This window comes from Dermacentor silvarum, chromosome 1 (genome assembly GCF_013339745.2).
Source record: "Dermacentor silvarum isolate Dsil-2018 chromosome 1, BIME_Dsil_1.4, whole genome shotgun sequence".
Classification (NCBI taxonomy): Eukaryota; Metazoa; Arthropoda; class Arachnida; order Ixodida; family Ixodidae; genus Dermacentor; species Dermacentor silvarum.
Genome location: NC_051154.1, coordinates 130,862,176 through 130,875,482, shown reverse-complemented (window position 1 = coordinate 130,875,482; position 13,307 = coordinate 130,862,176). Strand labels below are relative to the sequence as shown.

The 13,307-nt window shown below is 47.0% G+C and overlaps 3 protein-coding genes across 13 annotated transcripts in view; 1 reads left to right on the top strand and 2 right to left on the bottom strand.

Annotated features, from left to right (window-relative positions):
- Positions 1 to 12,063, top strand: part of LOC119436033 (transmembrane protein 170A) — a 111,903-nt gene extending 99,840 nt beyond the window's left edge. For 2 of the 11 annotated variants that reach the window (XR_007463160.1, XR_007463158.1), the window contains exon 5: positions 10,152 to 11,552. The gene's annotated coding sequence lies outside the window, so the exon portion shown is untranslated. The other 9 variants (XR_007463161.1, XR_007463157.1, XR_007463153.1 and 6 more) reach the window with 8 other exon arrangements.
- Positions 1 to 13,307, bottom strand: part of LOC119459201 (uncharacterized protein C18orf63-like) — a 158,237-nt gene that overhangs the window by 38,651 nt on the left and 106,279 nt on the right. The window lies entirely within an intron of this gene.
- Positions 12,084 to 13,307, bottom strand: part of LOC119459294 (uncharacterized) — a 77,174-nt gene continuing 75,950 nt past the window's right edge. Inside the window, exon 6 of the mRNA XM_037721129.2 lies at positions 12,084 to 12,215. Within this exon, the coding sequence (XP_037577057.2) occupies positions 12,084 to 12,215 (132 nt within the window). The remainder of the gene's footprint in view (positions 12,216 to 13,307) is intronic.

Sequence of the window (13,307 nt, the reverse complement as noted above, 5' to 3'; positions counted from 1 at the left end):
GCCCTTATACGGTGCGCATGTCTAATACTCAGGCCTGTGATATCAAGCGTGCTTCTGCATAATTCCAAAATAATTTCTTCAGATTTGGCTGCTGGCTCGTTTGCAATAGAATCTTCTATACCACGGAAGACCAAATTGTTCCTTTGTTCTCAATATCGTCAATCTTTTCGGTGAGAACCGTCAGTGTGGTACAATCATCCCGTTGTTGGTATGCAGTTGTCGCGAGGGCATTGCGTACGTCATTAACTTTGTCGATCTTAGCTTCTAGTGATTAAATACGACCCTTCAAGTCCATTTGTACCCATAGGTGACAGTCATTGTTACCAGGCGCACATTGTTGTCCACTTGAGTTTAGGAAAACGTCAAATTCCGTCGTGGGGGAGCGTATTTGATATGTCTCCGGACAAAGATCAGGCATTGTCTCGCTTGCATATCGCACCGGGCACACGTCGACGGGAACGGAAGCTGTAGGCTTTGCTGAAGAAACACCGGGCAAGATCCGCAGGTGCATACTGTCGCCGGAAATTGAGGCTGAAAACATCGCTGCCGAGAAACTGTCCGCCCAGATAGCCCTCGTAAGCAGTAGAAAGCTGGTAAGCGCTCCTGCCATACCGCTGGTTCCACGCCCAAATTTCAGACGCTGTACCAATTACCAAATTTTACCAATACCTAGTAACCAAATTTTCAGATGCCACACAGTATTTCGGGCATTAATCGCATGCACAATGCCACAAACATGGCAGCCATGAACAAAGTTGCCGCCACATCGACTAGGCACAACACTCTGCAACTTTGTTTGCTGACTTCCAATGAAGCGATGCTGGTTAGGGCTAGTGGCCTAAGCAGTGCGCCCTTATTTAGAGTGTTTAGTGCGGCCGGCAGAGTTGCTGGTAACAAGCCATCGCGGGAAACTTGCTGTCAATATGTTTGCACTCATAGACCTTATCAGCGATCGACCGAGAAATCAGATGCACGTGCTAGACAGACAACCTTACGTAATAGCGGAGGTCGGATCCACATGGCAGTCTACTCCTTGTCCGAAAAGTCTTAACAGCAGTGGCTTGGCTTAGTTGGGCTTGGTTGCGTATTCGTAGTGGTGCAGATTGCGTGTATGTAATAAATACATAAGTTCCACGAATAAGCTGCTATAAATATTCCTTTTTTTCTAAAAACTCAATTACTGAAAGGACCAAGCACTCTGCTCCCGTACACCTGCGTAACATGGGTACCCTGACACCAGGGACTAGAGGGGAATGAAGCGGCCCACGCCGCTGCTCGCGAGCACATCAGCTGGGCTCCCCTCCCCCCACACGCTCTGACCCGCGGCAGAAGAGGCTGAGGCTGTACCCGCCAACTATTTGGCGATATTACACTACAGGCTTGAGTGCCGAGTGTACCCTCCACCACACCTAAAACTCTGCACAGAAGAAAGCGTGATCCTTAGATGCCCACAAAGCAACACGTACACTCATGGAACGATAATGCACCGCCTCTACTTGATGCTCCACAACTACCTCTGCCCACTCTGCAATGTTCCCGACACCCTGGCTCAAGTGCTCCTGGAATGCCCGAGGCATGAAGATAGCGAAATGCAACCGGAAGCAGACGCGAACTGGGCACCACAAGCAAACGAAGACCACCTAGTCGAAACGTGGGAGGCCAAACTCACCCTCGGGGACCTGGAAGACCAACGACAACTTGTCGCCAGGGCCAAGAAGGCAGTCGAAGCCAGAGGGTTCCTGGACTAAGGAACCTTCCCACCTCAGTGTGATACTGGGCCTCGCTCGGGACAGTTTCATCAATAAACGTGTCTTTCTCTCCCTCTCTCTCTGAGAACCATTGTTGAATAAATTAGCCTTGACAATTGTAAGGCTGGGCGTTGATTAAAAAGTTTAACTTGACTATTCAGTACCTTTTAATTGAATAATTAGTCGAATAATTGGATTTGTTGATTTACGTACATCAGCAAAAAAATCAAAGCTGGTCATTTGTCACATTAAATACACTTTGAATCCACTATTCTTTCACCTTCTGACACCCAGACACTGCGAAAGGAAAAAAACATGCTATTTGAATAGACATAGAGGGAGTGAGGCATTGAAGTAGAATTGCCTTATCCTGCACCACTGGTGTATCACAGGTGTGTATGGAGAGCCGAAAAAAATATTTAAGGGGTGAGGTGCAAAATGGTACTAATTTTCTTTCTAAAAAGAAGGAAGACTGCAAGTAAAGAATGGAAAAGGATGTTTATTATGATACACTTAAACAGCACTCTGCACAAACGCGCAAGACCATCAAACTGGGTAAAATGCAATCGCAGGTCCAGCTGTGGAGGCAAAGAAGCTTGTTAGCCCTTTAACCCCCAAATTAATTCCATAAAAATTTACAATCTCCCACATTTTTCATGTAGTCATAATTTTTTCTATGTCATTCTAATTCTCAAAATATATTAAGCGGTTTCTGGTTAGAATTTTAAGAAAATTTAAAAAGCTGCTCTTTATGGCAGCATTCCATCAATGTCGACCGTTACTCGTGTTTGGCTGTGGGAGCAGCACAACATCATGCTAACGAGTGTGACTCGTCATTGGCGATATTGATACAACCTCCCATGACGAGTACAGTTTGGTAGTGGGGTTTAAAGGGTTAAGATTCTCTGGTAGTAGGGAGCTCCTGTGTTAAATCATGTGATAGTTGGGTGTATTGACACTCCCACTGTATGAACATGCCTTCTTGCATATAAGGCAGTGATCACGCCTAAGATTACCAAGTTCAACCCCTGATTTTACTTTGAATCCAAACTTTCCTACGAGACTTGCCTTCATACTCCTATATTCATCCATGCTTGTGCCTTGCTGAGAGTTTACAATGCAGGAACACAGGAAATTTACAAACGTCGTGACAAGTTCAGGCCCGCTTTTTTCCAGCACTTTTAAGTGGGTCATGTCGTCTACTCTCTCTCTCAAAAAGTCAAAGGGGGCAGCATCTGTTTTCCTTCTGCACCATGCCTCCTCTTTTATTCAAGCACCCTAGGAAAGGAACGTGCCTCTGGCTCTCTACCCATTTTCTTGATAAGAAAAAATGATGTACACACGTGCACCTATTGCACACAAAATAGCAATTAGAAAACAAATCATTTTGACAGATTTTGCTGCAAGTGCAGCGCGCATGCATGGCCGTACTCGGAAGTCATTCCCCATGCCTTGCTGTTGAACAAAAGAAGCGGTGGCATCAATGCCTGAACTTTCCTGATTTTGGTCATGTGAGCTTAATGGATTAATCACAATAAAAAAATTGTCACAATTCAAGCTCTAATCGATTAATCAGAAGGTTAATCTATCAATAACCGATCCCTAATTATATTATGACTGAAGGTTCACTGTACTCTTTTTAAGGACAGTTCCGTTGATTTGTATAGCATGTTTTGTTTGCAGTGTTTTCATTCTTTTCAATTGAGTAGCTTCTGCTACTGATATTTTTTTTAACCATATACATTGTTCCTATTGTCAATGTTGTCTGCAGTGTTTTTTCGTGTTTCCTTGTCCCTTCTTATGTCTTGCACAAAAATTGCTATGTACCACCCTACTACGATCACTCGTTGATATTGCAGTATTAATAAATAAATAAACACAAAAGTATTTACGAATTTTCCCAGCTAGATTCAAGTGCAAGAGTTGCTTTACTGTAAGCTTAGTCTTGCTGAAATTGATTTTGAAAAGCAATAGGTTTCGAAATGAAAATGACACATGAAAAGCATGTGATGTCAATTGATTACTAAAGAAATGCAAGAAATGTTTAGAGATGTTTCTGAGCTAGAATTCTGACTGCAAGGGTTGCTCAGCACTGTAGTGTTGAAATGGGTTCTTTAATTTCGTTTCCTACTTATTTACCTTGTGTAATATATGGAGTTTTGATTGCTTCCTGGCTCAAAGTGTTTCTTTTAGCTGTTCCATGCTTCCTGTACTCACTTCATATGTTGTGACTCTGTGCAGGTGCAGTGATAGCTGGTGTGTACCGGGCAGCTCGGTTTCACATGATGCCCTTCTACGCACTGGTGTGGGGCTGTGGGCAGACAATGTTTGCATTTGTCATGTCCTACACCCAAGTCCTTGCCACCCTCTGACCTTGCTGCTGGATGACTTGCCAGAGAGGCCAGGCCAGGATGCCAGTGTTGTGCACCTCAGAGGAGGAGACTGCTGCGGCATTTGTGCCCTATGCTGCCGCATCTTCGGCTCAGCTATGCAGCCCCAAATTTCACCCGACCAAAGTCTTCAGCTGCTTGCTTTGTTATCTGTTCATATGTGCTCCTGCGATTTGTGTTGTTCAAAGAAAGGGCTGTGTCACAATTTGTCATTTCCAACTGACACAGCCCGCTGACTCTTGATCAGTGGCATGGCCATTTGCAGTCGCCTTGGCATGGTGTTTTTTTTATTGCTGATGGGATTTTTGTTTCTTTCTTACTGCTTTTTGCAAGGGGGAGCTTAGTCAGGTTCTGTTTAGTACACCAGCCACAGTTTTGAAGTGTTTAAATGTTTGGCATAGTGCCTACGAGAATGGAAACATTCGTGTGATTTTCGTGCGGTTTTGAAGCCATGCCTTCTTTGTGGTTGAGAAGCCCTTGCCAGGCATTGTGGTGACCCAAAAGAAAAGGGGTTGCAGTCAGTTGCGGTCTGATGGCACACTCATGTGGCTGGCGCACTCATGGGAGCATTACCCCGCAATTCATTCCCGGCACAGGACAGTGGAATTATTAGTCAGTTTTTGTGAATGTTTAGTGAAGACAGTATTACTTCGTGTGGTCAGGTTTGTGTCAGCCTGGCACAGGGCTATTGCAAATAGGAACAGAGGGTTCCTGAAACTTGAACTTGTCATATTGGTGGCTATGGTTACACTCAAAGAGTGCACCATGGTGTAAGTGCAAAGTCCACTTGGGAGGTGCAGTGTAGCATTAGCTGTCACGGCTCCACTGCCATGAGCATGAAAACTTGAGCCATTATGTGATGTATCGCTGCTCATTTTCCCTTTATTCATGTTTTCATAGTCGCGTTAAATTTTCTTTTGACCATTAGTTTTTTATATCATATATTTTCATTTGTCATTGATGGAAAATACTGATAGCGCTTCTGTCTGGAAGATCTCCATTACTTGTAGCATTTCTTTGCTGAGGCATTTTGTGATCAAGTCTTAACTGCCTGAGGAGGGCTCAAAGTCTGTATTGCAAAACAGTGGTCTGGTGTAAGTGCATAAGAACAAAGTGTGCTTATTTTCATGCATCCTAATATGCTTGTTATCATGCAAAACTTTTTCTCTGTTGGTGGTTCTGGTTTTCGAACCTTTGGTTTTTTTTAGATGGAGGGAGGTGGACATGGCTTTTGCAGTGTCTTCAGTTGCTCTAGAAACTTGGCATCCATAATTCCTCAAATTTGTTTTATTGTACAGTGCTTAGAATGCATGTGGGTTGTTCTTTTTTTTAACAGGTGTAGTTGATTGCAGCCTCGAAAGTGACTCCTAAGCAAGACTTGCAGAGAGAGGGTACTGTGTGTTGTTCGGGTAATGAAAAAGTTTATGCAGCAGTGACTAAAATTGCTGCAATACAAGCGAAATGCTCTTTTTTGACTGGAAGTGTCTCCCAGAGATATTGAATAAGACTGTGCAGGTAAATAAGTGCAAGTTGAAATGCAACGGCACTCTGTTGCCAACAAAATATACACTCCTGTCTTCATGTAATATGTGCTTGTTGGGACACGCTGCAAGGCTGAGCCAAGCGAGTACAGGCAACACGCATCCCAAACAACAAGTGAACTTTTATTCACTCCGAAGCTCTTAAGAAAAGTGACGTGTCCTCGCGCATGCGCTCTTGGCATTGCCTACGGAAGCGCCGTTTCGTGGCGCTACAATACTCCCCCCCTAGTGGATGGGTCCACAATGAGCTGCGGTTCATAAGTTCATTCGCAAGGGAGGTCTTGTGCGCCGTCCACTCCGTGTGAACCTTTCGACGACTGGTTGAGCCGGTTCAGTCTGTTCTGCTGGTAGTCCTTGTGGCTGTAGAACTCGAGCTGACGAACGCAATTCACTGCTGCTGTCCACATGCGCTGGTTTTACGCGGTCAAGCGCAACCACGTCGTGACGGCCACCTCGGTCGATCGTGATGTGCTTTTCTCCTCGTTTCACCACCTTGAACGGCCCATCATACGGGGGCTGGAGTGGACGCTGTACGGCGTCATGTCTTACAAACACGCGAGAGCAGGAGGAGAGATCACTGTGGACGTGGACAAGCCGTGGTGCTGGCAGACGCGGAGGGACAGCGCGTAGCTTGCTCATAATGTCCCGCATTCGCAGGGCGTAATCGTTGTTGGCCTGGGCGTTTGCGTTTTTACTGTCAGCGACAAACTCCCCCGGAAGGCGAAGTGTTGAGCCGTATACGAGTTCAGCCGAGCAGCAGCCAATGTCCGCTTTCAGAGCCGTCCTAATTCCCAATAAAACCAGGGGTAGCGCCTCTACCCAACTGTGACTTGAAGCTGCCGTCAGGCTAGTCTTTAGTTGGCGATGAAACCTTTCCACCATACCGTTGCTGATGGGATGGTAGGCCGTGGTTCTGATGCGCATGATTCCTAGGAGCCGCGTGATGTTCCCGAATAGGGCAGACTCGAATTGCGTTCCGCGATCCGTTGTCACTGTTGATGGAACTCCGAATCGCGCTACCCAGTGGTAGATGAAAGCGCGGGCCACAGTGTCGGCGGTCATATCTGGGATGGGGACGGCCTCCGGCCACCGCGTGAAGCGGTCTACGCAAGTTAGTAAGTAGTTTTGCCCTTGGCAATAAGGCAATGGTCCCACAAGGTCCAAATGTACATTGGAAAATCGAGTGTCCGGCTCGGGGAACGATCCTAAGGGGGTCACCGTATGGCGCTGAACTTTGGAGCGCTGACATGATATGCACTCCCGTGTCCAACGTCGGACATCCCGGTTTATTGCGGGCCACACGAACCTATCTGTGCACAGCCGTTGAGTGGCGCGAATCCCCGGATGCGAGAGGCCGTGCAGCAGTTCATAAATGTTGCGGCGAAGATCATGGGGCACGAACGGTCTGGCCCTACCTGTGGACATGTCACAGCATACAGATCCTGTCGGTCCATCCACCCATTGTAGCTTCAAGGCGCTGGTTGTTGACTTCAGTAGGTGTTTCAACTCCCTGTCGCTGTGTTGAGCGGTCGTTAGTGCGGTGAAGTCAATGCCGTTTGGTAGGCTGATGGCGTTCACTGGGCTGCGCGAAAGAGCATCTGCCGCTGCATTGTCCTTCCCGCTGACATGTCGTATATCCGTCGTGAATTCTGCGATGTACGACATTTGGCGGAGCTCTCGTGCCACGTGTGCACCCGTGTCTGAGTTGATCGCGCGCAATGCGTAAGTCAGCGGCTTGTGATCCGTGAGTACAAAAAATTCTCGCCCTTCTACATAGTGGCGGAAATGTCGTATAGCAGCGTATATGGCCAGGAGCTCCCTACCAAAGGTGCTGTACCGTCGTTCGGCCGGGCTCAATTTTCTGGAGAAGAAGGAAATCGGACGCCACCTCCCGCTCGACTTCTGCTGCAATACGGCTCCAATAGCTGCGTCGGAGGCGTCCACCATTAGGCATTGCGGAACCCCGGGCTGTGGGTACACGAGCAGAGCGGCATTCGCGAGAGCCTCCTTAACATGCAGGAATGCTTCAACGGCTTGGTCGTTCCACTGAATGGTGCTTGCATTAGTCCCCGATGCTGCTAGTAGGCTGTGCAGCGGGTGAAGGATGTGGGCGCACTTTGGAACGAACCTACGGTAGAAGTTTACGAGTCCCAGGAACTCTCGGAGCTGGCGGATGGTTTTTGGCTGTGGAAACCGTCGTACTGCTTCGACCTTGTCCTGATGTGGTTGCACTCCCGCGCTTGAAATGCTGTGGCCCAAAAATGGTAGCGATGGTACCCCGAACACGCACTTGGCCATATTGATAACGATCCCGTGCTCTGCCAGTCGCTGTAGTACGCAGCGTAGATGACCCTCGTGCTCTTCGGGCGTGCGGCTAGCAATCAGCAGGTCATCCAGGTAAACCTTGCAGAAGTCGAGGCCCCGGACAACGCCATCCATAAACCGTTGAAAAGTTTGGCCTGCATTCCGTAAGCCGAAAGGCATCCGTAGAAATTCGAACATTCCGAATGGCGTTGTTATTGCAGTCTTGGGAACATCCTCTGGTGCTACCGGTATCTGATGATATGCTCTCACCAGATCTATTTTTGAGAAAATGTTAGCGCCATGCAGGCAGGAGGTGAGGTCGTGGATGTGCGGCACTGGGTAACGGTCCGGTACAGTCACACGGTTTAGTGCCCTATAATCCCCACAAGGACGCCAGTCGCCGCCTGTTGATTTGGGGACCATGTGAAGAGGCGACGCATATGGGCTGGACGAAGGGCGTACTATGCCGAGTTCCATCATATGCGAAAACACCTGTCGGGCTAGCCGTAGTTTCTCGGATGAAAGACGCCGTGGTCGCGTGTAGACCGGTGGTCCTGTGATTTCTATGTGATGCTGAACATCGTGTTTCACTTCGGCAAATGCCTGTTGCTGTCGCGTCAGCTCTGGGAACTCTTGTACTATGGTGGTGAAGCGCGATTCTCCGGACGGACGGAGTAATCTCGGGCTGAGAGGAGGACGCCAACACGGCTTGCCTTGTACCAGTGCACGACATACAGGATCCTGAAGCCGTTTGTTCCGAACATCAACCAGCAGGCCGAAGTATTGCAGAAAGTCAGCGCCCAATATGGCGAACTTGACATCAGCGGCTATGAACACCCATTTGAACGTTCTGTTGAAACCGAAATTCAGCGTGAGCGAACGATGTCCGTATGTTCGTATCACCGTGTTATTGACGGCTTGGAGTGGCGACGTACTAGGATTCTTCCTTTCGGCTTGTGACGCGGGTATCACGCTCACCTCGGCGCCTGTATCGACTAAGAAACGAGCCCCGTTGTTGCGGTCGGTAACAAAAAATACCGAGGGACGACTTGAAGGCAACTTAGAAGCACTGGTCGCCCTCAGTGCTTGCCGCTGTCGTTTCCCGAGCGCGCGCAGGGTGGAACGCAGTTACGCGCAGCATTTCCGAACCGCCGATGATACCAGCATATATTCTCCCGCTGAGGTTGCGATAGCGACGTGTTTGGCTCGCTTAACTTTGGTGCATTCCTGCTTGTGCGCAAAGCTGATAACGTTTCGGTGAGCCGAGAAATATCGTCACGCATTTGCTGAAGTTCGTCCTGAGCATGTTGTGCTCGCACGGAAGCCAGTGATGTGGGTGCGGTGATCGCCATGAGTCGATCAGCAAGCTCGGCGACCGCAGGTAGGTCTTTCTGTTCTGACGCAGCGACAACCAAGCGGACATTTGACGGCAGCTTTTGCAAAAAGAGTTCTTGGAATAATGCTCCGTCTACACTGTTTGTTGTTTCGCCGCGCAATAGTTGCATGTGCCGCAACAGCTGACTGGGAGTACGGTCGCCGAGGTCCGTGTCGCGAAGCAGTTGCTGCAGTCGCTGCGATTCGGGGGGCGTGACACGGCGGATGAGGGTCTCTTTTAGCGTTGCGTATGCTTTTTCAGCAGGCGGGTCGAGTAAAAGATCCCGTATTTCACTGGCTATGGGCGGCGGGAGGCTGCTTACGACGTAGTGGTATTTGGTAAGGTCTGCTGTGATGCGTCGTGCTGCGAACTGCGCTTCTACTTGAATAAACCAGAGTGCGGGGTCTGCGGTCCAAAAGGGGGGCAGCTTACCGTCGACTGAAGAGACTGTCGGCGTAGCGTCCGTCGTGGACGTCGAAGTCATAGTCGTGGAGTCCGTCGTCGACGTCGAAGTCATAGCGACGATGATGCTCAACCCCGGTGGCTGCACCACTATTCCAGGTCACCAATGTTGGGACACGCTGCAAGGCTGAGCCAAGCGAGTACAGGCAACACGCATCCCAAACAACAACTGAACTTTTATTCACTCCAAGCTCTTAAGAAAAGTGACGTGTCCTCGCGCATGCGCTCTTGGCATTGCCTACGGAAGCGCCGTTTCGTGGCGCTACATGCTCTATGCTAGCTTGAAGCTACAAATGTGCTCATTTGCAAACATGTTTTGGTTATGAAAAAGGTCACTTGCACCAAAGTAGTGTTTACAAGTCTGAAAGGTTAATATTAGGATAATAATAAAGCAGTTGCCAAAGGCCATGTCCCCTTAAGTTATGGAAGTTTTACACATATGAATTAAACAAACAAATTTTGCTACGCAGTTGGCACTATCGTAGACTAATTTTAGTACGGTACTGGCATTTGCACCCAAAGTTTATTAAATAACCAGAACTGTCAGTTTCTACAATATATTCTGTTAGATAGAAAGTCTTTTGTTACTCTGAATTATACGAGTATGAAAAGGCATTGTGCATGCTGACATCATACAACTTGCCAAAAATGAGATGCAATGAAAACTGTGGACGACCACTCACATTGTCTACGTGACTTCTAGACTGTATGTGCTAGTGAGTGGCACAGTACATTATGTAATGCAAACTTCTGCACCCACAGCATGCAGCTTAGCTCTCACAAAGTACTATCGTGCAGGTAAATAAGTGCAAGTTGAAATGCAACAACACTGTGCTGCCAACAAAATGTAGATTCCTGTCTTTATGTAATATGTGCTATCTGCTAGCTCAAAGCTACAAATGTGCCCTTTTGTAAACGTGTTTTGGTTATGAAAAAGGTGACTTGCACCAAAGTATATTCTGCAAGTTACTGACCACCGAAGTGATTGATTTTTTTTGGGCTGACTGTATAGGTGACATTGACATCATGTGTTGCAAATGATTATGTGCAAACAACTGCAATGGGTGGCACTTTTGATTGACATTTTCTTTCAGAATCCTCCTTCCTACATCTTTTTTGATTTCTGTAATGATCAGAGCAGTAAGTTATGTCACATAACATCTTTACCAAGCTTCTACTGGGCTATTCCCTGCTTTGGGATAGTCCTGAATGTAATTTGCTGCTTGTTCATGTTTAAGCTATGCTTGTGCAGCTTTTTATATTGGCAGCAACTGAAAACCATGTGCATTCTATTGCTGTCTTGCAGGTGGCTTGCATAGTAACTTAAGGGTCTACGGGTAAAGTTTGAAAAGAAGTCCAAAGTTGGAAGGAAAATTAAGCATAACTTTGATGCCTTTTTCTAGTGGCTATTTTATTTCTAGGCCTGTCTTGGTTCTCTGTTTTTATTCTTTTTATAATGTGTGTGCAACACGTGAGAATTCAAAGCTGTGTTTTGTTTGTCCACATCATTTGTTTCTTCTTGAGAACATTGTTGCCTGGGGCAAAATGTGGCGTATATGAAAGGCGTTTCAAGGGTGCCAATTATTTAATACTCAAAAACGTTGCAGTGCATTAAGGCAACAATAGTTAGCACCAACTGCCATCTTTCAAATTGCTGCTTCTCTGTTGTTCACCAAGTGTCTGCCTTCCAAGTTAGAGGGCTCAACACCATTGCAATAAGCATTTCTGCTTCTGTGTTTTTGCCTTCAAGCTGGACCTAGATTAGGTTGTGCTAAATTATGTGGCAGTGGTACTGAGTTCCTTTTGTCAGTAGTAAAATGGCTGTTGGTGGCACATGGTGGCACGTGCCTGTGTGTAAAGGAGCAGCACAATTTTGGTGTGTTAGTACAAGACCCTGCGAGCAGTGAATTGTGAGACAGGAGAGGTCACAACGTTACTTGTATTAAAGTGTACAGTGTGTGTCTGTCCCAGGACAAGGCCAACATGTAAATATTGTACATAACCATCATAGGCAGATCCATTCTACCAGGCCAGACAGGAACACCTAACTTGTTCGGGATGCTGTATAGAGTATATGTTTGTTGTGAATAGTGTAAATACCTGTTGCAAAGGTCAGTGGTGCCACAAGAAATGTTCTGCGACACTACAGTGGATGGAAAAGAAAGTGGTAAAGACTGCTATGGCAGCATGCTTTATTTTGTCAAATAAAACAACCCAAGAAGAGAAATAATAAAAAAAGCTTCTTCCAGTAACCTTGCTGCTGTCAGCCTTTTGTAGCATGCTGAATTATCTTGGAGAGGATGTCGCTCTTCTTGGTCTTGACGTTACAAGGAATGTTGCTGTGGCACAACCAAGCAAGCAGCACAGCTGAGTTCACCTTGCTGAGCCTGTCAAACTGGGACCAGAAAGACTGTAATTAGCAGTGTTAATCTGTTGAATGCTAAGCAGATGCACATCTGGCTCACTGCAGATAGTTTTTGGAGCACAATAGCAGCCTAGATATAAAGCTTTTCAGTTTCAGGATGTGTGCTCTGGCTGAAAGTTTTTCACTGTTCCCGTGTTCTAAAAGCTTTATCAGTAAAGTGCATCTAAAAATTTGATACAGGCATGCAGCCTCAGCAGTATTTAGAAAAGGTAGCAAGTAAAAAACAAAAATGAGGCCATCGTCATATGCTTGGGTGTTCCCTTGACTGTATGACAAGTTTATTCTCTAGTGAACATAGTGGACTAATCAGTTGATTATTTAAGAGCATGAGTTAATTGTGAAGTTGTCAAATATATTGTCAGATGATGCAGATCCTTGCAACAAGTTGCACGTTCACTTCCTTACAAAGCAAAAAGCACGAATTTCATGCACTAATATTCTTAGATTAACACCGTTTGCACATTGCATACGGCGGAGAACAAACGCGCGTTCTGCGCCGTGCTCCCTGAAGGGCTGCAGAATTAAGCGTCTCTTTCCTCCTTTAGAATCACCATATATATATATAGAGAGAGACAGCAAACGCGACTTGTTCCGTCGCGCGAAAGGCCGTGGGGGGACGGGAGTGAGGGAGGGGAGGCGACGTTTAGCTGCGGCACCAAATACGTATTTATATAAAAACGTTGCGAGGCGAGAAGGTGGTAAAGACTTGCGACTCTGCTCGACGAGTTTCCCGTTCTGATCTCGTCGAAAACCTCCGAGCCACCCCCAGAGGCCCTGGCAACAGTCGCCAACGTCGCGCGCGTTCGGTGCGAACGCGGGCAAAACGGCGACGGCGTCGCGACAACAGTTCTGCGCGTTGCTGGTGCTGCTGCATGTCCAAGTTTATACAGCTGATAAAACTACTATCCTTACTCCGTATAGCTCTCTGCTAAGTTGCTATCGCAATTGATGCTTCGCCTTTCGGGTGAAACTGCGATTTTTTTGTGCCGCAGCAAGTATATATGTGTACTCATGGCGCGAAAACATTGTTTCGTGCCTGGATGCTACTATCGTACTGCTGCC